This window comes from Aotus nancymaae, unplaced genomic scaffold (assembly GCF_030222135.1).
Source record: "Aotus nancymaae isolate 86718 unplaced genomic scaffold, 86718_ANA_hifiasm-v0.15.2.pri h1tg000003l, whole genome shotgun sequence".
In the NCBI taxonomy this organism is placed as follows: domain Eukaryota; kingdom Metazoa; phylum Chordata; class Mammalia; order Primates; family Aotidae; genus Aotus; species Aotus nancymaae.
Window position 1 is genome coordinate 3686905 of NW_026988414.1, and position 22554 is coordinate 3709458.

The following is a 22554-nucleotide window of genomic DNA, read 5'->3' on the forward strand; positions in this document are numbered from 1 at the left end:
AAAAAATACAAATACAAATACAAATTAGCCAGAGCAGTGGCTCATGCCTGTAATCCCAGCACTTTGGGAGGCTGAAGTGGGTGGATTACTTGAGGTCAGGAGTTCGGGACCAGCCTGGACAACATGGTGAAACCCCATCTCTACTAAAAATACAAAATTAGGCAGGCATGGTGGCGCATGCCTGTGATCCCAGCTACTTGGGAGGCTGAGGTAGGAGAATCACTTGAATCCAGGAGGTGGAGGCTGCAGTGAGCTGAGATTGTGTCACTGCACTCCAGCCTGGCAACAGAGCCAGGCTCCATCTCAAAAAAACAAAACAAAACAAAAAACCCAAAACCTGTGAGTCTCCTTGCCCTCCTGGGCTGACATTCAAGAAGACCCACATAGAGGGAACAACAGAAGCTGCAGAGCAATCCATGCTATGGGGGGAGAACACGGGGCCTGTGGGAACTGGAGGAGGTCCCTAACCTAGCCCTGGGATCCTGGAAGGCTTCCCACAGGAAGCGTAAAGGAGGTGGAGGGAGTCTATGCACAGGGCCAGAGACACTCCCTCCCTCCTGGAATCTCACCAGGCAGTTGTCCTCCAGCTTCTGGCTTAGCCCAGAGACTGGGGAGCTCTTTGGGTAAGCTAGCCCAGTCTGTGGATGCCCAGCTGTCACTGATAAAGTCCTTCCTTCTGACCCAAGCCTACTCCACTCCACCCTTCAGTTAGTAACAATATTAGCTTAGCATCTTTCAAAGAGTATTTATTGCACGCCCACTTTGCACCTGCCAGGTGCATTATACACACCCCCTAACTGACTCTTCACAGGGACTCTTCATGATCCCATTTTCAGGTGAGAGCACTGAGACTTCAAACGGATGGCTTGCCTGAGCACCTGCGAGGCCTCAGCCGAGGCTTTTGTGCCCTTGGGATCCCTGCCCCTGCACACTGACCTCACTGCCTCCCCTTGGACTAGCCTCACCCAAAGGCTTTCCCTTTGGGTCCACGCAGAACAGGAGCTTGGGCCCCATGCCCTGTCCCCTCCAGCAGGCTGGCCAGCCCGGGCGTAGGCCTCTGTCCTCTCTGAAGCTCCTAGGGAGACAATGGCAGTGTCGGTGGGGGAGGCGAGGGCGCGGGTGCCCCCCTGCCTGCTGTCCTTTGTCTTCCCGCCTGCGCCCCTCTCGCTCCCCGGGAGGCTGGGAGGCGCCTCTCACAGGCTTCCTCCTCCCATTCTTGTGCTAATTGGGTGTCAAGCTGAGATCAGTGAGAAAGAAATCCGCCCCGGCTTGGGTTAAACTGCCGCCAAAGACGAGGGCTGAGCCCAGAATATCATTAGGCCGGGAGGAAGCAGGGCCCCCTCCTTGGGGGGAGGGGCCGGCCACGCATTTCAGGCCCCTTTGAAAGTCACTCAGTCACCCCCTCCTTTGCTGTTGCAGCCTCAATGGGCCCCTCGGAGGTATTTAACCTTCTTCCCAGGAACTGAAAGTGATACACCACGCAGTGGCCTGGGCAGCCACTTGGCTGTCCCGAGGGCGGCTGGACCTCCGGGAGCGTGTAAGGCTGGCCCCTTCCAGCCACCCCTGGAGCAGAAAGATTGCAGATGGGAACACTGAGGCACAGGGAAGGGGACTTTCCTCCTAGCTCTGCCATTCACAAGCTCTGTGGTCCTTGGAGAGACTTTGCCTCTCTGAGCCTCAAATTCCTGATCTGTGAAATGGGGATAAAAATGGTACCCTGCTTTGGGCCGGGTGCGGTGGCTCACACCTGTAAAACCAGCACTTTGGGAGGCCGAGGTGGGTGGATCACTTGAGGTCAGGAGTTCAAGGCCAGCCTGACCAACATGGTGAAACCCTGTCTCTACTAAAAATACAAAATTAGCCAGGCGTGGTGGTGCACGCCTGTACTCCCAGCTACTTGGGACTCTGAGGCAGGAGAATTGCTTTAACCCGGGAGGTGCAGGTTGCAGTGAGCCGAGATCACTGTACTCCAAGCTGGGCGACAAGAGCAAAACTCTGTCTCAAAAAGAAAAAAAAAGAAAAGAAAAAAGAAATTAAAAAATAGAACCTGCTTTGAATAGGAGGATTTAATGAAATCATGCAGCACAGAAAGCGCTTTGCACAGCGTTTTGCCATGGGGTTTTTTCACACAGAAGTGCGCTGTACATCGTGGTCATTAAGGAGAGCCTGAGGAAGTGGGTTCGACTTGATACTTGGAACTCCAGAGCTCCCTCTTCTCTAGAGGCATGCGAACAGAAGTACCCACAAAGGATTCACTTTTCCTATCTTACGTCAACTGTAACCCTCCTCCCCAACCCTGCAGCCTCGCTGCCTGTCCTTATTTATTTATTTATTTATTTGAGACAGAGTCTTGCTCTGTCGCCCAGGCTGGAGGGCAGTGACATGAACTCAGCTCACTGTAGCCTCCACCTCCCTGGTTTCAAGTGATTCTCCTGCCTCAGCCTCCCAAGTAGCTGGGATTACAGGCACCTGCCACCATGCCAGGCTAATTTTTGTTTTTAGTAGAGATGGGGTTTCACCATATTGGCCAGGTTGGTCTTGAACTCCTGACCTCAAATGATCCGCCCGCCTGGGCCCGGCATGCCTGTCCTTCTTTAATCTGCCCTGGACCTCCAGGCCTCTACATGTGGCTGCTCCCTCCATCTGGAACAATCTTCCTGGAAAGCCCTCCCTGGCCACGATACGCCCAGCCAGTGTGCTGGGTTAGGTGCAGCTAAGCCCACAGCCTTGGCTTCTTTACTCGACACACACCTCTCTGGAGACCGTGGCTCCCTGAGGGCAGATCTAGGACCCAAGTCTCTATCTTGCTCACCTGGCACTTCCCTGCCATCTCTGCACAGGGTAGGCCTCTAGAATTTGCTCCACAGATGAACTTACAGGATGTTCTGTAAACTGTGGAGCACTATGTAAATGTCAGGAAATGCCTGAGCAACAGTAGCTATTGTTGTCAGTGAACGTCACAAGCATGTATTAAGCACCTGCTGCATGCATGGAGATGACTCACATGGCCATGGCTGAGGTATGATCAGATGCAGACCTGAGAGCTGGAGGAGTCACAGGCCCACCAGGACTCTCCATCATGGAGGGGCTGTGGTAGGGTCCAGTGTAGAAGTGGGAAACTTAGCCGTCTTAGGTCTTGAAATCAAAACATATCTCCTTTTTCTCTGTTAACTACCAAGCATTGAGCGGACACCAGCATCAGGCCCAGGCCCCATGCTTAACCACCTTAATCACCGGCATACTGCCTTCAGGTGACTGTGTTCAACCTGGAGCAAGGAATGCCCCCTTCTGGGGGCTCCTTCTTCCTATTGTGGAGAACTCACTGCTGAGGGTTAAAGACACAAAGCCACACTGCCAACCAAATTCAGGCCCTCAGAAGCCTGCCACAGGGTCCTCTGAGTATGGTACCTGCTCGGAGGATGAGGCGAGACTCAGCCTCTCCAGGCTTCCCTCGGCTAAGGCCAGGAGTGAATTCTCCAAGCTCCATGCGCCCTCTGCTGGCCACTCTCAGGCACAGCAGCCATGCCTGCCACGCCACGCCACTCAGCATCGCTCCGCAAGGCCCCGCCCCCGACTCCAGTTCTGCCCCTGCACCCCGAATTCTCCCGAGACAAGCAGTGAACTCCTCTGTCCTTCCAAGTACACTCCCCCAGGAGGCACCCCAGCTTTCAGCCTGGCCACCCTCTGCCTGAACTGTCAGCTGCTGGCCCGGGGTGTGGCTGAGGCGGCTCTGCAGGCATGCGTGGAATGGAGGCTTTTCTGGCTTCCCTCACCTTCTGCACCAGGAGGCGCGGTGGTGTGGCAGGAAGGGCAGGGGCTCCATTCCAGCCCCCTCTACTTGTTGTGTGGCCTTGGCCACGTGACTGAAAACCTCCAAGTTCTGGTTCTTTCCTTAGAAAGCCCGCAGTGGAGATAAAGGCGCAGGAGCTCGCACTGCCCCCCTGCCCCTCACGCTGGGCTCCGTTGGAACCCCTTCCCACTGGGCAGTGAGTTTCCAGCCTGAGTGTGACTCCTTCACCAGGGCCTAGGAGACAGCTGGCTCTCCACTGGCACTGCTGGTGGGGCAGCTGTGTTGACTGTTCCGGGAAGCTTCCCAGGCCTCTGGCCGGGCTGCCAGGCAGCCTTGCTTTGGCTCTCACAGCAGCCCCCACCCCTGCAGATCTTTCCAGCCCCTAAAGAACTCAGAAAATACACCTCAGGCAGATAGAACTGCTGCGGAGTCAGGATCCTGCCTGAGGGGGTTTCCCCTCAAACCCCTTACTCCTGATGGCACATTCAGTTCCTGAATCCTTTTAACTGATGAATCCCATTTCATGGGCGAGGAGACTGAGTCATCTGCCCAAGGCCACACACTTAAGGGCGACAGAACTGGTTTGGACTTTCAAGCCCACACTGTTAAACACCTTGCCAGACTTGAATGGGCACTGCCCCCACCTGAACCAGCACACTGAAGGCAGGGGCTGCACATCTGACCTGCTGCAGCCTCGGTTTAGATGAGTGAATGAACAGATGAAGCGGTGAATGGGCCAGGAGTTTGGTGGGGGGGAGGTCGAGGAGGCCATAGCGGGGCTGTGGGGCTCTGGGGTCAGGGTGGGCTCGGGTGGCTTGTACACAGGCTAGGAGGACTCAAGGCAGAGTTTATTGGTCCCTGAGCCCCCTCCTCCCCCATTCCTCCTCCTCTCATAGCCAGGCCAAGACTGAGATGGAGGTGACACAGACTCACAAGGACTGAAAGGCCCTGCCTGAGGGTCAGCCAGGCAGCCACCCCAAGAGGAGAATGGGGGAGTGGGGAGAGACCAGGGGTGCAGTCCTGACCTCCTGCTGTAGATGGGGCATCAGGGTCACCTACAGACACCAGGTCCTCTCCTCCCCTCCTGGAGGTGGCAGTGGAGCCGAATGAACTTGGGCAGCTCTGGGGCTAGGATCCTCTTGCTACCCAATGGATGGCTACCACTGTCTCTGCCCACTCTGTTACTTCCTGGGGACTTCTGCCCTGATCCCATTTACAAGCTCCCTGCTCTCTGGGAAGGGCTTGGTGACCCCTTGTCCTTTCCCTGCCCTGACCCAAGACATCATCCTGAGAAGACTCGTCAGTCTCAGCCTGGGAATCAGAGGGCCTGCCCAGCCCAGAAGACGTAACTTGGACATGAGACTTTCACAGAAAGCCTCTGGAGGGGTTGGGGAGGTGGCAGTGAGTCACTTGGCAGTTTTGGATGGAGGGGGCAGCACCTCAGGATGGAGGTGCCAGGCCCTGCTTGCTTTGGTCTGGCCTTGTCCAGGACCCCTCTGGGGCAGAACCTGGGGCTCCGGATCCAGCATCCGCCAGCCCTCAGAGGGATGGGGGAATCATAGCTTCTCCTCTCCTGCCTGGATGCGGCTGTAGGCCTCTTGGTCCAGCGGGACGTAGCGACCCTTCCGGGCGTCTAGATAGAACAGCGGGTCCTTCACCATAGCTGGGTCAAAGCCCTCCTTCCGTAGCTCTGTCTTCTGGAACTTGTAGGTCCCTGGGAGGGCAGGGAAGAAGACTCAGTGCATGGGAGGAGCCTGAGCTCCCAGGAATCCGACCACCAGTGCTGAGGAAGGCAGGGGGCAGGGCCGGAGGACAAACATGGGAGGGGAAGTGGGGGAGGATGAGGCACAGTCCTTCACAGTTTGCAAAGAATGCTCCATCTATTACCTAACGTACTGCTTCTCAGAGCAGCCATGGCAAAGTTGGGGCATGGGGATAGCCGCTAGTTATCCACCCATCCCTACTTTGCAGATGGGAAAACAGACCTAGAGAAGGGAAGCTACATGCCCAGTGTCACACACTGAGTGACAACAGAGTGGGGACCAGAACTCAGGTCTTCTGACTGTGATGTCTCCCTTTTTTTTTTTTTTTTCTTTTTTATTGAGACAGGGTCTCTCTCTATCACCCAGGCTGGAATGCAGTAATGCCATCTCAATTCACTGCAGCCTCCACCTCCTGGGCTCAAGCAATTCCTCCCACCTCAGCCTCCCAAGCAGCCAAGACTATAGGTGCGTACCACTGTGCCTGGCTAAGTTTTATATTTTGTGTAGAGATGGGGTTTTACCATGTTGCCCTGGGTGGTCTCAAACTCTTGAGCTCTGGCAATCCATCTGCCTTGGCCTCACAAAGTGCTGGGATTACAGGCATGAGCCACCGTGCCCGGCCTAAAGTCCTCCCTTTCATTCAGGTCTTCACTGAACCATCCCCTCCTTAGAGGAGCCTTCTAGTCATCCCAAGTGTCCCTCCTTTCACTTTCCTGTCACCTTGCTCTGTGGTTCATTCTTCTTATCTGTTTTACTCTAATCTCATCACAGATTATGTGGTTCATTCTTTATCTTTGAAATGCTTTGTCGTAGGCCAGCCCCTCTCCTGCTCTAAAACTCCAAGAAGGCAAACGTCCTGTTAGAGCTCGCCACCCCTATCCCGAGGCCTAGTGCAGTGCCTGGCACATAACATTTGTTCTACTAAGGATCAATGTGTGTGTCTCTCTCTCTGCCAGCCCTGTCTGCTCACCTCTACACAGGCAGGTCACTTTACCAACTGCCCGGCCAGGCTGTGTGCAGAAGTCAAATGACAGCCACCAGGTCTCTCTAGAAGGAAACGGAAGCTGGGATCCGAGAACTGGAGCAGGGGCGGGACACACCTGTTTTGTGCAGCTCAGGCAGGAGGCGCAGGAAGATAGGGCGCGCATACAGGGGCAGTTCCTTTGCCAGGATCTGAGCAAAACACTCCAGGTCACAGTTGCCAGTGGGGCTGGCCACAGCAGCCATTCCGGCCCGGCCCTCGGTTCCTGGGGGCGGCAGGGTGGACAGTGAGTAGCTGCTGGTGCCCCTGGGTGGTGCCTCCCACCCATACCTTGCAGCTGCCCGCACATACCTGGCACCTCGACACCATACACGGCCACGTCAGCCATGTCCAGCAGGCGGCTGAGTGTGCCTTCCACCTCGGTGGTGGACACGTTCTCGCCTTTCCAGCGGAACGTATCCCCTGTGCGGTCTCGGAAGTACAGGTAGCCAAGCTCGTCCATCACCAGGACGTCACCTAGGGAGGGGCTGGATGAGGCAGGGCTGGGGCTGGCCAACTCTGGGTCAAGGATTTGACCACAAGGGCCAGGACTGGGGGAGTCCTGGGAAGGTGTCCTCTGGAGGTGGGAGACGGTTTCCTCCTACCCTAACCCATGGAAGGGGCTGTGACAGGCTGCGCACCCACCGGTAAGGTAGGCCTGGTCCCCCTTCTTGAAGACGTCCTTGGCAATCTTCTTGTTGTTAGCGCCCTGGTTGAGGTAGCCATCGAAGCGGCGCAGGGGGTCTTTCTGGATAATACGGCCCACAAGCTGGCCCGGCTCACCTGAGGTGGGGAAGGCAGGGTCGGATCTGGCCTAGGCAGCCTCTCTCCCACCTGTCCTCTGTCACCAGATAGACCCTGCCTCTTTTTTTTTTTTTTTTGAGACGAAGTTTCACTGTTGTTGCCCAGGCTGGAGTGCAGTGGTGTGATCTCGGCTCACTGCAATCTCCACCTCCTGGGTTCAAGTGATTCTCCTGCCTCAACCTCCTGACTAGCTGAGACTACAGGCGCATGCCACCACACCTGGCTAATCTCTAAAAAAAATTTTTTTTTAGTAGAGATGGGGTTTCACCCTGTTGGCCAGGCTGGTCTTGAACTCCTGACCTCTGGTGATCCGCCCACTTTGACCTCCCAAAGTGCTGGGATTACAGGTGTGAGCCAACACTCCCAGCCTGTACTCTGCATCTTGATCTGACTTGAGTCACGCTGCTTGCCACAGAAATGCCCCACCCTCCTCCACGCCAGGAGATCATCTTGGCAGGTAGGACACACTGATCCAATGATGTCTGTTCTTGAAACTGATGAGAAGATGAACATAGTGAACAGGGGTCAGACTCCTCGGGGACAGCCTAACAAAGCCAGCGCCCCAAGCCCCTCCTCCATGCTGCGACCCACTCAGAGTTTTATGTTCTTTACCACGCACAATTCTCAGGCCAGCCTCGTGGGCAGGTGCTACCATCAGCCTGTTTGTAGATAAAGGGACTTAGGCACAGAGAGGCTGAATACTAGCCCACAACACACAGTAAGGAGCTGAGCCAGAATCAATCTCAAGCAGCCTGGACTCAGGGTCATCTGGAGTCAACATGAAAATAATGAAAAAAAAAAAGAAAATAATGAATGAGGCCGGGCGTGGTGGCTCACACCTGTAATATCAATACTTTGGGAGGCCAAGGCAGGTGGATTGCTTGAGGTCAGTAGTTTGAGACCAGTTTGGCCAACATAGTGAAACCCTGTCTCTACTGAAAATATAAAAACTAGCTGGGCATGGTGGCGTGTGCCTGTAATTCCAGCTACTTGAGACGTTGAGACAGGAGAATTGGTTGAACACAGAAGGCAGAGGTTACAGTGAGCTAAGCTCACGCCATTGTACTCCAGCCTGGGTGACAGAGTGAGGCTTCAGCTCAAAAAAAAAAAAAAGAATGAATGCACTGATGGACAGATAGAATGGTGAATGAATGAATGGGTGGATACACAAAGAAATGAGTAACTTGCAGCCCTAAGAGCAGAGCTAAGTGATGGCCACTGGCCAGAACAGGGCTCCCCATCTGCACACATCTGGCCTCCTTCTTTCTCAGGCCAGTCCCTCCCTCTCTGACCCCCAAGTGGCAGACCTGGCTGGCAGGAAATGCAGACGCCATCGGGCCCCCGGATCAGCTCCATGGTGTCCTCGTTGACACGTACCAACCGGATGGGGTACACGAAGGACAGGATGCGGCTGTTGAAGCCACAGGCCCCCACCTGCAAAGGCCAAGACTTGGGCCTGGGCTCTCCCACCATGGGCCCAAAATTGAACAATGATGGGGAGGTGGGACTCCAGCACCCACACTCTCATGCTGGGACTCTGCCGTCCCCTCTGTGTCCAGTGCCTTCCATGGCCATCCATCCCTGCAGTGGCCTTGCCCATCCCCAGCCTGGCCGCACCTGGCTGTCAAAGTTGCCCAGGCTGCAGTTGCACTCTGTGGCCCCGTAGAACTCAGCCACCTGGGGTATGTGGAAGCGGCTGGAAAAGTTGGTCCAGATGGACTGCCGGAGGCCGTTGCCTAGTGCCATGCGAACCTGGTGCTGGTTTTCCACCTCCCGCGGTGGCTGGTTCAGGAGGTAGCGGCACAGTTCACCAATGTACTGCACAATCTGGGGGTAGACTTGGTGTGATTTCAGACTCCAGAGGCTGCTCTCACTAAACTAGGATTCTCCTGATCCCTCAAGCCCCTACCCTCCCCAGGGGCTGGCCGTGCCATTCTTTCCCTCTCTGGGTCTCAGTCTCCCCATCTGAACAATGGGAACATTGCTGCAAATGAGCCCTTTGGAATGACTGGCCACCTCAGCTGTAAGATAGACGCCCGAAGTGTGGTTGGGAAGAGGGTAACAAGGGGACAGGGAAAGCTCACCCTTCCCGCTGTCGCTCACCGTGCAGTTGTACTTGATACAATCATCCCAGAACCGGGAGGCTGAGAACTTCTTCCGGATCACCACTGTCATGCCGTGCAGCAGGCACTGCCCAATTCCCACAATGTTTCCTGGAGGCAGAGGGATGGCCCCTGTGGGTCAGGGAGATAAAGACCCTCCCCTGGCCCTAAACCTGTGATACTGCCATCCAGCCAGGCAGGCCTGCTCTGCCCTGCAGGCTTCTGCATCTCACATCTGCCTGCCTTGGGTGACCTCCTCCAAGAAGCCTCCCTGGCTTCCATCACCAGGCTCTTCCCTCGTGCTGCACTCCTGCTCCCCCAACTCACATATACACCCAACTGTAAGCACCTGGAGGGCAGGAGCTATATTTATTCAAGCTCTGTCTCCCCTTAAGCCCCTACAAACAAGCAGCAATGCCATGCATATCTGTGGAAACAAACTGAAATATGAGACAGGCCGAGAGGCCCTGTCGGACACTGCCACACACACTGTGAGGCTGGTGTGCTTACCCTTTTTTCAATTTAAAACACATTTTTTTAGAGACAGGTCTCACCATGTTGCCCAGGTTGGCCTTAGACTCCCAGGCTCAAGTGATCCTCCTGTCTCAGCCTCCCCAGTAGCTGAGACATGGGCATATGCACCATGCCTGCTAATCTTGTTTTATTTATTATTATTATTATTATTTATTTATTTATTTATTTATTTTCTTGAGACAGAGTCTCGCCCTGTCGCCCAGGCTGGAGTGCAATGGCGCAATCTTGGTTCACTGCAACCTCTGCCTCTCGGGTTCAAATGATTTTCCTGCCTCAGCCTCCTGAACAGCTGGGATTACAGGTGCCCACCACCATGCCCAGCTACTTTTTGTATTTTTAGTAGAGACGGGGTTTCACCATGTTGGTCAGGCTGGTCTTGAACTCCTGACCTTGTGATTTGCCTGCCTCGGCCTATCAAAGTGCTGGGATTACAGGCATAAGCCACTGTGCCCGGCCTATTTTTATTTATTTTGAGATGGTGTCGCTCTGTCACCCAGGCTAGAGTACAGTTCCATGATCTGAGCTTACTGCTACCTCTGACTCCCAGGTTCAAGCAATTCTCATGCCTCAGCCTCCCAAGTAGCTGCGATTACAGGTGCATGCCACCACACCCAGCTTATTTTTGTATTTTTAGTAGAGATGGGGTTTCGCCATGCCGGCCAGGCTGGTCCTGAACTCCTGGCTGCAAGTGATCCACCCGGCCTTGGCCTCCCAAAGTGCTGGGATCACAGGCATGAGCCACAGTGCCTGGCCCAAAGCTCATGTGTTTCTACTGCCTGACAGGGTTGGGGCTCTTAGAGACCTGGGGGTGCTGGAGGCTGAGGGACAGGCCCCGAGTTACCTGCTGAGTGGTAGAGGGGGAGGCAGTCATAGACGATGTCGTCAGGCCGCATGCGAAATCCATAGTACACCAGGGCAGCCATGCGGTAATACCTGGGAGGGCACAGGGCCGAAGGGTGGGTGAGTCCTGGAAAGGCAGGAGGGGATCCCCAGCCCTGCCTGTGCCTACCTCACCCTGGGCACCTGCCCCTTACCTGCTGTGCACCACGATGGCGGCCTTGGGCAGCCCTGTGGTACCCGATGTGTAGATGTAGAACAGTTTATCTAAAGAAAACAGATGCAAGCGGCTGTAGGGGGCAGCTCAGGACTGGGCACAGGGTCACACAGACGGACACCTGCAGGTGTGCCCCCTTCAACACCTGTTCCCATCATACCCTTGCCAGGAAGCCTGTTCTGATGACCTCAGACACTACTCAGCTCTAACCCTGGCATCCACTCCAACAAACATTTCCTGGGCCCTTGCTCTGTGCTAGGCCCTGGGGGGAGATGCATCAGTGACTAAGATGGGCACAGGCTTAACCCTCCTGGCAGTCACAGCTCAGTGAACAGTCAGATGAGGACACTGGAAATTCCAATACTAAGCACCAAGTGCCGAGGGAGGGCACAGGACCTGCTGAAACCCGGCAGCCACATTTGGCCCAAGTTTGCAGGAGGGGAGGTGGTGCCAGGTGGGCTTCCCGATGGAGGTGACGCCTGCCCCAAGTCATAGAGCACAGCGAGGCATTAGCTGCAGGAAGTGGGGTGTTGAGGAGGCTTCCGTACTGCTGAGCATTTATCTGTCCCACTCTGCAGCCCTGGAGTGGGACTGCCACATCAGAGTTTCTATGCAAGGCTCAGCCCTAGGAGGCTGGAGGCTCCCTGGAGGTCAGGAACTCCACAGGAAGACTCCACATGTTTAGAGCACCTGCCGTGACACCTCACGCTCTCTGGATGCCGCAACCCAGCCAGAGTCCCTGACCTCAAGCAGCTGACAAATGCACCCGAGAGACCAGATTTACATACAAGAGAGAAGTTAAACGTGCTGATGGCAATGACCAGTTACTGAGCCCCTCCTGCCACACCCTAGTTTCAGGACTGGCCCCACTGTATTTTGTTCAACCCTCAAAGCTACCCTATAAAGTAGGTTGTGTTACTGTCCCCAGTTTTATGGCTGTGGGAACTGAGGCTCCAAGGGCAGGGCGGGTGTCATGATTCACACAGGGAAGCAGCAGGGCCAGGATATAAACTGGGATCTGACTTGACAGCCCAAGCTCTGAGACACTGGGCCATGTGTCTTCACAGGAAAGGGAATGAGAAGAGCAGAAGAACCAGGTAGGCTAGAGTACAGAGGAAGAGGGGTGAGAGGCTCAGGAGGCTGCCTGGAGGCAGGGTCTGGGAGGCCGCAGCACACAGCGCTGGGAGAGGCTCACAGCTGGAGATCCTGCAGTGTCCTGCACTAAAGAAGTGCTTGATGAATATTCAACGAGTCTTGCTCCTCACCCACCCTCCCACCCAACCCCAACCAAAGCCCAGATCAGGCAGGTTCCTGGGGTCCAGAGGATTCTGCCCATTAGGCATCAATAAAGGATTGTTCAACAAATCAAAGAACTGGACTTTGTGAGCTCCTGTATCTGGCACAGTGACACACATCAGCTCGTTTCACCTTCACAGTAACCCTGGAGTGGCGCATGCTTACTGTCACCATTTTCCAGATGGAAAAAGGGAGGTGATGTGACATGTTCCAGGCACATGGCACATTTCCAGAAAAGCTGCCTTCTGGCACTGAGGCCAGTGCTCTGTCCAGGGCCTGTGTGAGAGCCCCTCTGTGGGGAGGGGAGGGAGCCCACCTGTGAAGCCCTTGTCAGGGCAACTGGGCAGGTGCTTGGGAGCATCTTTCAGCAGAGGATCCAGGTGTTCTGTGCTTGTGGGCACCGCACTGGGCTCCCAGGAGCCGGAGCAGAAGAGGCTGAGCGAGGGGTCCAGGCTGGCATGGATCTCACAGATGGCTGTGGGGAGACAGGGCAGTCAGCAGGCAGGCCAGAAAGCCCCACGTTCCCAGGACCTCTGCTCCCGGCAGGGCTGGCCATGTTGCTGAGGAGACTGGCTGGGCGGGAGGAGAGGTGGTGAAGCACCTGGGTCTCATTGCTTACAGGGGCACTGGCAACAGTTCCATTAGCCACCAGGTAACCACAGAGTGGGCGCTTTGCCTGCCCTCCCTGATCTCACAGCCCTGGGAAGGAGGGACAAACAACAGCCCCTCTTACAAATGAGAAGATTGAGGCTCTAAGAGGACCTGCTCACAGCTAGAATATGTTGGAGCTGGGACTGCAATGCCAGCTCCACCTCACACCAAGGTCTGGGCTCTCACCCACTGTCCCACGCTACTTACTCTGCGGGGCACCGGACAGAAGCGAGGAGTGCGGATCAGAGGCCAGTGGCCCTCCATCCCCTTCCGAGTGGGAACCTTTTCTCAGGCTCCCCTATGTGCTGCATAGGCATCATATAACCACCCGCCTGGGCATGGAGCAGCGCTAGTCGGCTTGGCGCCACCTCCCTGGCTTCCTCTTGATTTCCCCAACGCTCTCCTCTCCCCTGGCTGCCTCTTCCCTCTCCCCTTTCAGCACCATTTTAAAATTTTCTTTCTTTTTTTTTTTTTTGCTTTTTAAAAATAGAGACAGGGTCTCACGATGTTGCCCAGGCAGGTCTTGAACTCCCCAGGCTCAAGAGATTCTTCTACCTTGGCCTCCGAAAGTATAGTGCTGGGATTACAGGCATGAGCCACTGCACCTGGCCCCCTTTCAGCTTTTTTTTTTTTTTTTAAGACAGAGACAGAGTTTCACTCTGTCACTCAGGCTGGAGCGCAGTGGCATGATCTCGGCTCACTGTAACCTCCACCTCCTGGGTTCAAGCGATTCTTGTGCCTCAGCCTCCTGAGTAGCTGAGATTACAGGCGTGCACCACCACGCCTGGCTAATTTTTATATTTTTGGTAGAAACAAGGTTTTGCCACGTTGGCCAGGCTGGTCTTGAACTCTCAACCTCAGGTGACCTGTCCTCCTTAGCCTCCCAAAACGCTGGGATTACAGGCGTGAGACACCGCACCCAGCCCCCTTTCAGCATCTTATTGACTTCCCCATTCATTATCCCACAACCACAATAGAGTGGGCAGAAAAAACAGAGTGCTGTGGTCAAACTGAAGATCAAACCCTAGTTCTGCCACTTATCAACTGTGTGACTCTGGGTGAGCTCCTCATATCCTCTGAACCCCAGGCTCATCATCCATAAAACCAAGATCCCTACCTCACCTGGACTTTTGAAGATTAGAACTGCTCTGCCGGGTGTGGTGGCTCACGCCTATAATCCCAGCAGTTTGGGAGGCCGAGGTGGGCAGATCCCCTAAGGTCAGGAGTTCAAGAACAGCCTGGCCAACAAACCCCGTCTCCGGACGTGGTGGCGTGTGCCTGTAACCCCAGTTACTCAGGAGGCTAAGGCATCAGAATCGCATGAACCTGGAAGGCAGAGGTTGCAGTGAGCTAAGACCACACCACTGCATTCCAGCCTGGGTGACACAGCAAGACTCCATCTTGGCAGGGAACAAAAAAAACAGGTGCCCAATGTGGCAGCAAATAAAATGCAGGCTCCGTGAGATAAGTGGGGAATTAATTTTGTTCCCATTATACAGATGAGCCAGATGTAGCCTTATAAGTCACAAGGATGGTTACCATTGTGCTGAGGGGCCACCTAACATCAGCCATGTTGCCAGTGCTTCAGGTGAAGTCTCCTTTTTTTTTTAGACAGAACCTTTCTCTGTCGCCCAGGCTGGAGTGCAGTGGTGCGATCGCGGCTCAATGCAACCTCCGTCTCCTGGGTTCAAGCGATTCTCCTGCCTCAGTCTCCCGAGTCGCTGGGACCACAGGTGGGCATCACCATTCTTGGATAATTTTTTCTGTATTTTTAGTAGAGATGGGGGTTTCACCATGTTGGCCAGGCTGGTCTCGAACTCCTAATCTCAAGTGATCCGCCCACCTCGGCCTCCCAAAGTGTTGGGATTACAGGTGTGAGCCACTGCACCTGGACTTTCTTTTTTTTGTTTTTGAGACGGGGGTCTCACTGTCTGCCAGGCTAGAGTGAAGTGGCACAATCATAGCTCACTGCAGCCTTGACCTCTTAGTTTCAAGCAATCCTCCTGCCTCAGCCTCTGAGTAGCTGGGACTACAGGTGCATATCATCATGCCCCCCTAATTTTTTAAAAACTTTTTTAGTAGGCCAGGCATGGTGGTTCATGCCTATAATCCCAGCACTTTGAGAGGCCAAGGCGGGTAGATGACTTGAACTCAAGAGTCTAAGACCAGCCTGGGCAACACAGCGAATCTGAGTATCTACAATAAATGCAAAATGTAGCCAGGCATGGTGGTGCATGTCTGTGGTCCCATCTATTCAGAAGGTTGAGGTGGAAGGATTGCTTGACCCTGGGAGGTCAAGGCTGCAGTGAGCTGTGATTGCATCACTGCACTCCAGCCTGGGTGACAGAGCAAGACTCTGTCTCAAAACAAGAGTTTCTTTTTTTCTTTTTTCTTTTTTTTTTTTTTGAGATGGAGTTTCGCTCTTGTTACTCAGGCTGGAGTGCAATGGCACGATCTCGGCTCACTGCAACCTCCGCCTCCTGGGTTCAGGCAATTCTCCTGCCTCAGCCTCCTGAGTAGCTGGGATTACAGGCATGCGTCACCAGGCCCAGCTAATTTTTTGTATTTTTAGTAGAGATGGGGTTTCACCATGACCAGGATGGTCTCGATCTCTTGACCTCGTGATCCACCTGCCTCGGCCTCCCAAAGTGCTGGGATTACAGGCGTGAGCCACCGTGCCCGGCCAAGAGTTTCTTAGTGGAGATAAGGTCTTACTATGTTGCCCAGGCTGGTCTCAAACTCCAGGGCTCAAGGGATCCTCCTGCCTGGGCCTCCTAACGTGCTGGGATTACAGGTGTGAGCCACTGTGCCCAGCCTGAAGTACCTTTTTGAAAACATTGAGGTAGAAATGAAGAATGAGAAAAATGAAGCTCAGAGTATTCAGTCCCTTTCCCAGGATCTCCAGTTTACTCATGGCACAGCCTAAGCCATCTGGCTCCACTCTATGCCCTTAACCACTGACCCACACAGCCTCTGCAGGGCTGGAAGGGAGTTGTGGTCTGTGCAAGATCCCATGGGATTCCTCTTGTCCCCCGCCCCCTTGGGGCTCACCTGAGGCCATTTCACTGCCAAAGACAAGGGCCCGTGCGTGCGAGGTGGTGAGGCAGTGGAGCAGGGCATCCCGCCGCAGGTTGGTGTTGATAAGGGCCGCCTCCACACCGAGCTTGGCCATGCCCAGCCATAGGCCCACGAACTCATTGCGGTTCTCCATGAAGAGGGCAGCCACATCACCTGAGGCCAGGCCCCGGGCCTGCAGGAAGTTGGCCACGCTGCTTGAGTAGTCATCCAGCTGGCAGAAGGTCCAGTGGGTATCTGTGCCCTCGAAGATCAGGGCTGTCTTGTTGGGGTGGCGCCGAACGGTAGAGGCAAACAAAATGGGCACTGTCCGCCGCTCCCGCAGGTACCGCCGCACCTTTGCCTTCACCTTCAGGAGCACCAGGCCACCACTGTGTGGGAGCAAGAGAGGGCTCTGTGTCTGCCATGGATGGGAGTGAGGGGGTCCTGATACCCTACCCCAGGCTGCTGCCTCGCCAGCCTATGCTTCATGAGCTAGACCCCTTATGATACTTTCATCTCCCAGCTCCTGCTGGGAACATGCACTGTCTCACCGACGCCTCCCAATAACACTGAGAATTCATATGATTCCCCTCTCCTCTTACACAGAAGGAAATCAAGGCTCTCACGGTGCCATGGCCTGCTCAAAGCTTCATGGATGGTGGCTGAGCTAAGATTTGAACTCCAGGCCTCTCTATCTCCAGAGTTCAACTCCTACCCTCTCAGCCCGCTGCTCCAGCAGAAACCTAGGTCTCTCGAGCTTCCTGTAAAAGTCCAAACTCCTTGTTCGGGGCCTCCCACAGTCCAGCTGCTCCCCCCACCCAGCATGACCACAGTAAATAAAGAATAAGTTTGCTGGTCTGTCCAGTCTTTCTCCCTGTGAGCCTCACTGAGACAGGTTTCTGTCTTATTCACCACTCTGTCCTCTGGGTCCTGTGCCAGGCACAGAGTAGATACTTAATAGGTTTGTGGACTCACTTGGCAACATCCCACCCTGCCACCTTTTTTTTCTTTTTGAGATGGGGTCACACTCTGTCACCCAGGTTGGAGTGCAGTGGTGCAATGTCAGCTCACTGCAACCTCCGCCTCCCAGGCTCAAACGATGCTCACACCTCAGCCTCCCAAGTGGCTGGAACCACAGGTGCACACCACCATGCCCGGCTAATTTTTTTGTATTTTGGTAGAGACGGGGTTTTGCCAGGTTGCTCAGGTTGGTCTTGAACTCCTGAGGTCAAGCGATCCACGTGCTTCGGCCTCCCAAAGTGCTGGGATTATAGGCGTGAGCCACCATGCCCAGCCCTGGACTCCATGCCTTTGCTGATGCTGTGACTTCTGGCTGGACTCATCTCCTTCCACCACAACTAAGGCACCTCTCAAGAACAGCCGCTTTTCCTCCAGGAGGCCTTCTCTGATTCCCAGGGCCCTGGCTGGAGGCTGCCTCTCCATGCTACTGCCCTTCCGGGTATGCCACTCTGTGCTTTCTTTTGTAATCAACCCAGATTGACAAATGCTGAGTTACCTGTGCTGAATGTGGGTTACTGTGCTGGGTACTGAGACATAGTAGTGAGCAAGGTTGTGCTAGGGTCTCTGCCCACATGGCACTGCCAGTTTACAGATATGCTATGTCCCCTTCTTTCTCCTGACTAATTTGAGCTTGGCAGAGAGGCTCTGCCTTATTCCTCTCTGGACCCCAAAGCTAGCCTGGCACCTAATAGGGAACAAGCAGGAATAGGTATTTCTGGTACAGGATACAGGATGCCTCTTGGTGCATATCTGGCCTTCTTTGGGGAGTAGGTTCTCCCAGACATCTGAGTAGGGGCCCTGCTTTAGAACTCAGTGCCCCCTGTGCCATCTTGTACCCCTGCCAACCTGAGGGCAGGGTCTCTCCTCAGGGTTCCTCTTTACCCTCTTGTAAACTACAGAGTCCTCAGGACCTCTTACAGATGTCTCAACACACCTGGTGTTCAATGTATGTCCTAGGCCAAGTCTGCCTGAGGCCTAGGAGCCTCAAGTTAGGGAGAGTCCCTGGGAGAAGACTTTGACCTTGGAGATGGAGGTACCAGGTACTAACGCCAGAGGAAGGGTGTGGAGCAGAGGCTGCTGTTCTGGGACTCAGCTCAGCTGCCCTGTGCTGGTAGAGATCATGGGGTCTGGCCTGAGGAGACCTAGGTGACCAGAAGCCCATCGTGGTGTGAGAGACCCCAGGAAAGGCTGGACCAGGTACTCACAAGATATCGCGCCTGATGGTCTTGATGAAGACCCGGATGAAGCGCCAGCCGCCAGATCCCAAGTAGAGGAGCAGCAGGGAGAACCCCACCTGGGTCCAGGGTAGTTTCAGCACCAGCTTGGAGAACAGCAGCACCCCCACTAGAGAGGCTCCAAGCAGCATTGTGGCCTGTGGACACAGAGCAGTTAGTGGACCCAAACACCCGTCTCTCTAGTTCTCCCACCTCCCAGCCCAGGCAGCCAGACCACTGTGATTCCAAGTGGACAGCCTCTGGCAAGGCTTAGCCATATTGAATCTGGTGACTGACCACAGGGGTCCCTTCCCAGGCTTGGTACTTGAGGTAAGGAATTCCAGGAGTGAGAAGCAGGAAGCTGGTTCTCATCTCATAGTCCCATCTCTGCCTACCATTCTTCAAGTGACCTTGGGCAAGATCCTTTCACATTTTAGACGTTAGTCTCTGCCCTCTGTGCAATGGGTGTAGTGAGACTTGTTTTAAGAGGCTTTTTAGCCAAAACAGGACAGTTCACTATTCTGACATCCAGGGACCCTAAACCAGATGGCTTGAGGGTGAGTACTGACTTAAGAGCCTCTGGCTCGACGGGCACTGTGGCTCATGCCTATAATCTCAGCACTTTGGGAGGCCGAGGCGGGCGGATTATGAGGTCAGGAGTTTGAGACCAGCCTGACCAATATGGTGAAACCCCATCTCTACTAAAAACACCAAAATTAGTGTTTTTAGTGTTTGGTGGCACACACCACTAGTCCCAGCAACTCAGGAGGCTGAAGCAAGAGAATGTCTTGAACCTGGGAGGCCGAGGTTGCAAGGAGCTGAGATATCTCGCCTGAGCAACAGAGCGAGACTCTGTCTCACAAAAAAAAAAAAAAAAAAAAAAAAAAACAGCCTCTGGCTCGACTCCCCACCCAGAGACCCAAGGAGGTTCTGTGGATGACCAGGCCAAGTCAAAACACTCAAAGGGGCAGCTCCCTGGAAAAGGAGCCCAGCTCTGTCCCTGCCCACAGGCTAAGGCATCGCAGTGCCTCTGCTGGTCGATAGAGGGCGACCCAGCAAACGAGTTAGAGCCCGGAGGTACTTGAGAGGTGACCGCCCAGGGGGCAAAGCCTGATTGAGGGAGGCGAGGAGAACCTTGAAGGCACCACTCCCCAAAACAGAGACACACACAGCCACCCAGGTGAATCTTCGGGGTCTGGAGCTTAGAGGGAGGGGAACGACTGTGCTACAGGGGATGGGCTGGGGCTAAGCTAGGACTCTTGGGTTCTATTCCTGGAGCTTTGCGGACTTGCTCAAGGGGACAGCTGATGGGACTGTTTTTCTCCGGGTTTTCCTGTTCTTGGGAGGAGCTGAAGGTCACGAATGTGAAGGGGCTTGAGAGCCTCCAGGCCAGGATGAGGGAACGGTCTGGACCACAAGGAGCCCTGACACACCACCTCCCCCTCCCCCTTGCGAAAAGCAAAAGCCGGGGGCAGGGGTACTGAACCAGAGTCCCAACCCCAACGCCAGGGTCCAGGGTCGTCAGATCTCCCAGAGCCTGCCAGAGCAGAGGGGCAGGAACCCGTCCTGGAAGGCTGGGAGACAGGGCAAGAAGAGGCCAAAAGGGGGTGACTGGTTCCCTCGGGCCCCTGTCCCGGGTCACGCGTACCGCCCTCGCCCCTAGACAACAGCGTAACGGAGCGTCTGTCAGGGAGAGAGCGCCGCAGGGCGCGCCCCCAACCTCGGGTCGGCACAGCTACCTCGCCCAACTCGGCCCGGCGCATTTCCCCACCCGGTAACCCACCCGCCCGGCCTGTGCTCACCCGGCGTCAGCTCCGCTGCGCGGCGCCCTGTCCAGATGCGGCTCGGGTTGCAGCAGCGGAGTGGGGAACGCGGGGGGCATGAGCCGTCCCTGGACGCCCGGACCCGGGTCTCAGCAGTGCTAAGCCGGCTCTGCGCCCTGCATGGTCCGGCCACCCCGCCAGCCCCGCCCGCCTCCCGGCCCCGCCCGCCGCGCTCCTCCCCCGCCCGCCTCCCGCAACCCAAACCGGCTGTGCCAGTCCGCGGTACAGCCTCCCGCACCTTTTCCGCGGCCGGCAATCCGCAGAGCCGGCAGCGCAGCGCAGCCCCAGCGCTCTCGACCCCAGCCCGCCCTGCGCGCACACGGCTTTGGGCGGCGCCGCCGCGCTGGACGCTGGGAGTTGTAGTCCACCCCGCGCGGCCCCTCCCGGCCGCAGAGACCCCGGAGTCTATGAGAGGAGACAGGTGGGCTTCACCCCGGCCCTTCCTCCCTGCCGACCTCGGTCCTCCTCCCTGCCATCCCTGGCGCCCAGGTGTAGGAGGAGCACTCCCGTCCACACCACAGCCGAAACCCCGGAGCACGCGTTCGCGCCCCAGCCGAGTTCAGCAAACATCCAGCACCACACCTAGAAGCTCCCTAAGAGGGCAGTTTCAGGCAGAGGTGAGAGGGTAGAGAGGGTTTAGCAGCCGACTCTGTGGCGCAATGGATAGCGCATTGGACTTCTACCCGAGCCTGGTGTGGTTATTCAAAGGTTGTGGGTTCGAGTCCCACCAGAGTCGAGGTTTGACAGCTCCTACTCCCTGACTTCCACCTGCATGTTTTATAAGGACTCCAGGACCCTATAGAACAAGGAAATCACAGGTCACACCCAACTTTGCTGCGAAACAGCCATAAACCTGGCGTCCAGATGACTAAGAGAAATCCTTTCTAATATCACGGTGTCTTGTGAGCAGCCTGGCACACCTGTTGGCACAAAGGACACAGATTTGGAGGCCCTTTATTAACTTCAGCCTGTGATCTCTGGTCCTTGCAGCAAATCAGCTAACCTATAGACCTATGCCCTTATTTGTCATGCCACCTAAAGAACCATAGGCGAACAGCCAAATTCTTAGCCCTGTAGGGCTCTTGGCCTCTGAAAAATTGGTCTCTTGCTAATCCACCATGTTGGGTATCCACAGTTGCCATTTGTCCTTAAATATTAATAGATCCCCGGGAGGCTGAGGCAGGCGAATTGCTTGAATCCGGGAGGCAGAGGTTGCAGTGAGCCGAGATTGAATGACTTCACTCCAGCCTGGGCCACAGAGCAAGACTCCATCTCAAAAAAAAAAAAAAAAAAGAGAAAGAGAAATTTTGGGACTGGTGTGGTGGCTCAAGCCTGTAATCCCAGCATTTTGGAAGGCTGAGGCATAAGGATCGCTTCAGCCCAGGAGTTCAAGACCAGCCTAGGCAACATAGTGAGACCTTGCCTCTATAGGAAAAAAAAAAAAAAAAAAAAAATTAGCCAGGTAGCTCCTGCCTGTACTCCCAGCTACGCAGTAGGCTGAGGTGGGAGGGTTGCCTGAGCTCTGGAACTTGGGGCTGTAGTGAGCTGCGATTGCACCACTGCACTCCACCCTGAGCAACAGAGTAAGATCCTGTCTCAAAAAAATAAAAATAAGCTGGGCACGGTGGCTCACACCTGTAATCCCAGTACTTTGGGAGTCTGAGGTGGGCAGATCACATGAGCTCAGGAGTTCAAGACCAGCCTGGCCAACATGGCGAAACCCTGTCTCTATTAAAAATACAAAAATTAGCTGGGCATGGTGGTGCACATCTGTAATTCCAGCTACTTGGGAGGCTGAGGCATGAGAATCACTGAACCTGAGAGATGGAGGTTGCAGTGAGCTGAGATTGCACCACCACACTCCAGCCTGGGCGACAGAGCAGCAAGAGCCTGTCTCAAAATAGTGATAATAAAAAAAAAAAGATGAAATTTTGGTCTGATAAGGATTTAGACCTATTTCTTCTGGAACATAGGGTGCATCCTTTTGGGGAGTTGGGTAAATTCAAGCACCACATCCTCCATGGGTATCACATTCAGGAGGCAGAATGTGCAGTGTCCTGGGCATGGGCATTGGCATCGAGTTCAACTTCTCAGTTGAAAGGTCAAGACTCATTTTCTAATTATATATAAAAATTGGGACATACTAATTAGTAATACCTCACAGGATCGGTATAGACATTTGTGGGGAGCATTTGGGTTTTTTGTTTGTTTTTAAGACAGGATCTCACTCCATCACCCAGGCTGGAGTGCAGTGGTGTGATCATGGCTCACTGCAGCCTCAATCTCCCGGGCTCAATGGATCCTCCTGCCTCAGCCTGGGACTACAGGCACGTGCCACCACATCTGGCTTGTGGGGAGCATTTGCAGTAGTGCTTTACATTATTTATAATTGTGGCTTATAGAGTCATTGAGCACAAAGTACATA

General features: G+C 54.8%; 1 protein-coding gene and 1 non-coding gene across 3 annotated transcripts; one reads left to right on the forward strand and one right to left on the reverse strand.

Annotated features, from left to right (window-relative positions):
- Positions 1 to 1881: 1881 nt before the first annotated feature.
- SLC27A4 (solute carrier family 27 member 4) lies at positions 1882 to 20426 on the reverse strand. 2 transcript variants are annotated; one of them, XM_012458029.2, is made up of 13 exons: positions 20368 to 20426; positions 18298 to 18464; positions 16067 to 16461; positions 12681 to 12839; positions 11049 to 11118; positions 10856 to 10947; positions 9482 to 9591; positions 8996 to 9205; positions 8686 to 8812; positions 7220 to 7357; positions 6887 to 7051; positions 6654 to 6800; positions 1882 to 5504 (listed from the first exon to the last, which is right to left on the reverse strand). In XM_012458029.2, the coding sequence occupies exons 2-13, from the start codon at positions 18456 to 18458 to the stop codon at positions 5347 to 5349; spliced, it is 1932 nt and encodes a 643-aa protein (XP_012313452.2). In that variant the 5' UTR covers positions 18459 to 18464; positions 20368 to 20426; the 3' UTR covers positions 1882 to 5346. The 2 variants fall into 2 exon arrangements, with proteins under 2 accessions (XP_012313452.2, XP_012313451.2); XM_012458028.2 differs by having other exon boundaries at positions 20109 to 20420.
- A 348-nt stretch (positions 20427 to 20774) lies between these two features.
- TRNAR-UCU (transfer RNA arginine (anticodon UCU)) lies at positions 20775 to 20865 on the forward strand. Its single transcript is given in 2 exon segments — positions 20775 to 20811; positions 20830 to 20865. It is a non-coding gene; the product is annotated as a tRNA-Arg (tRNA).
- The last annotated feature ends 1689 nt before the right edge of the window (positions 20866 to 22554 follow it).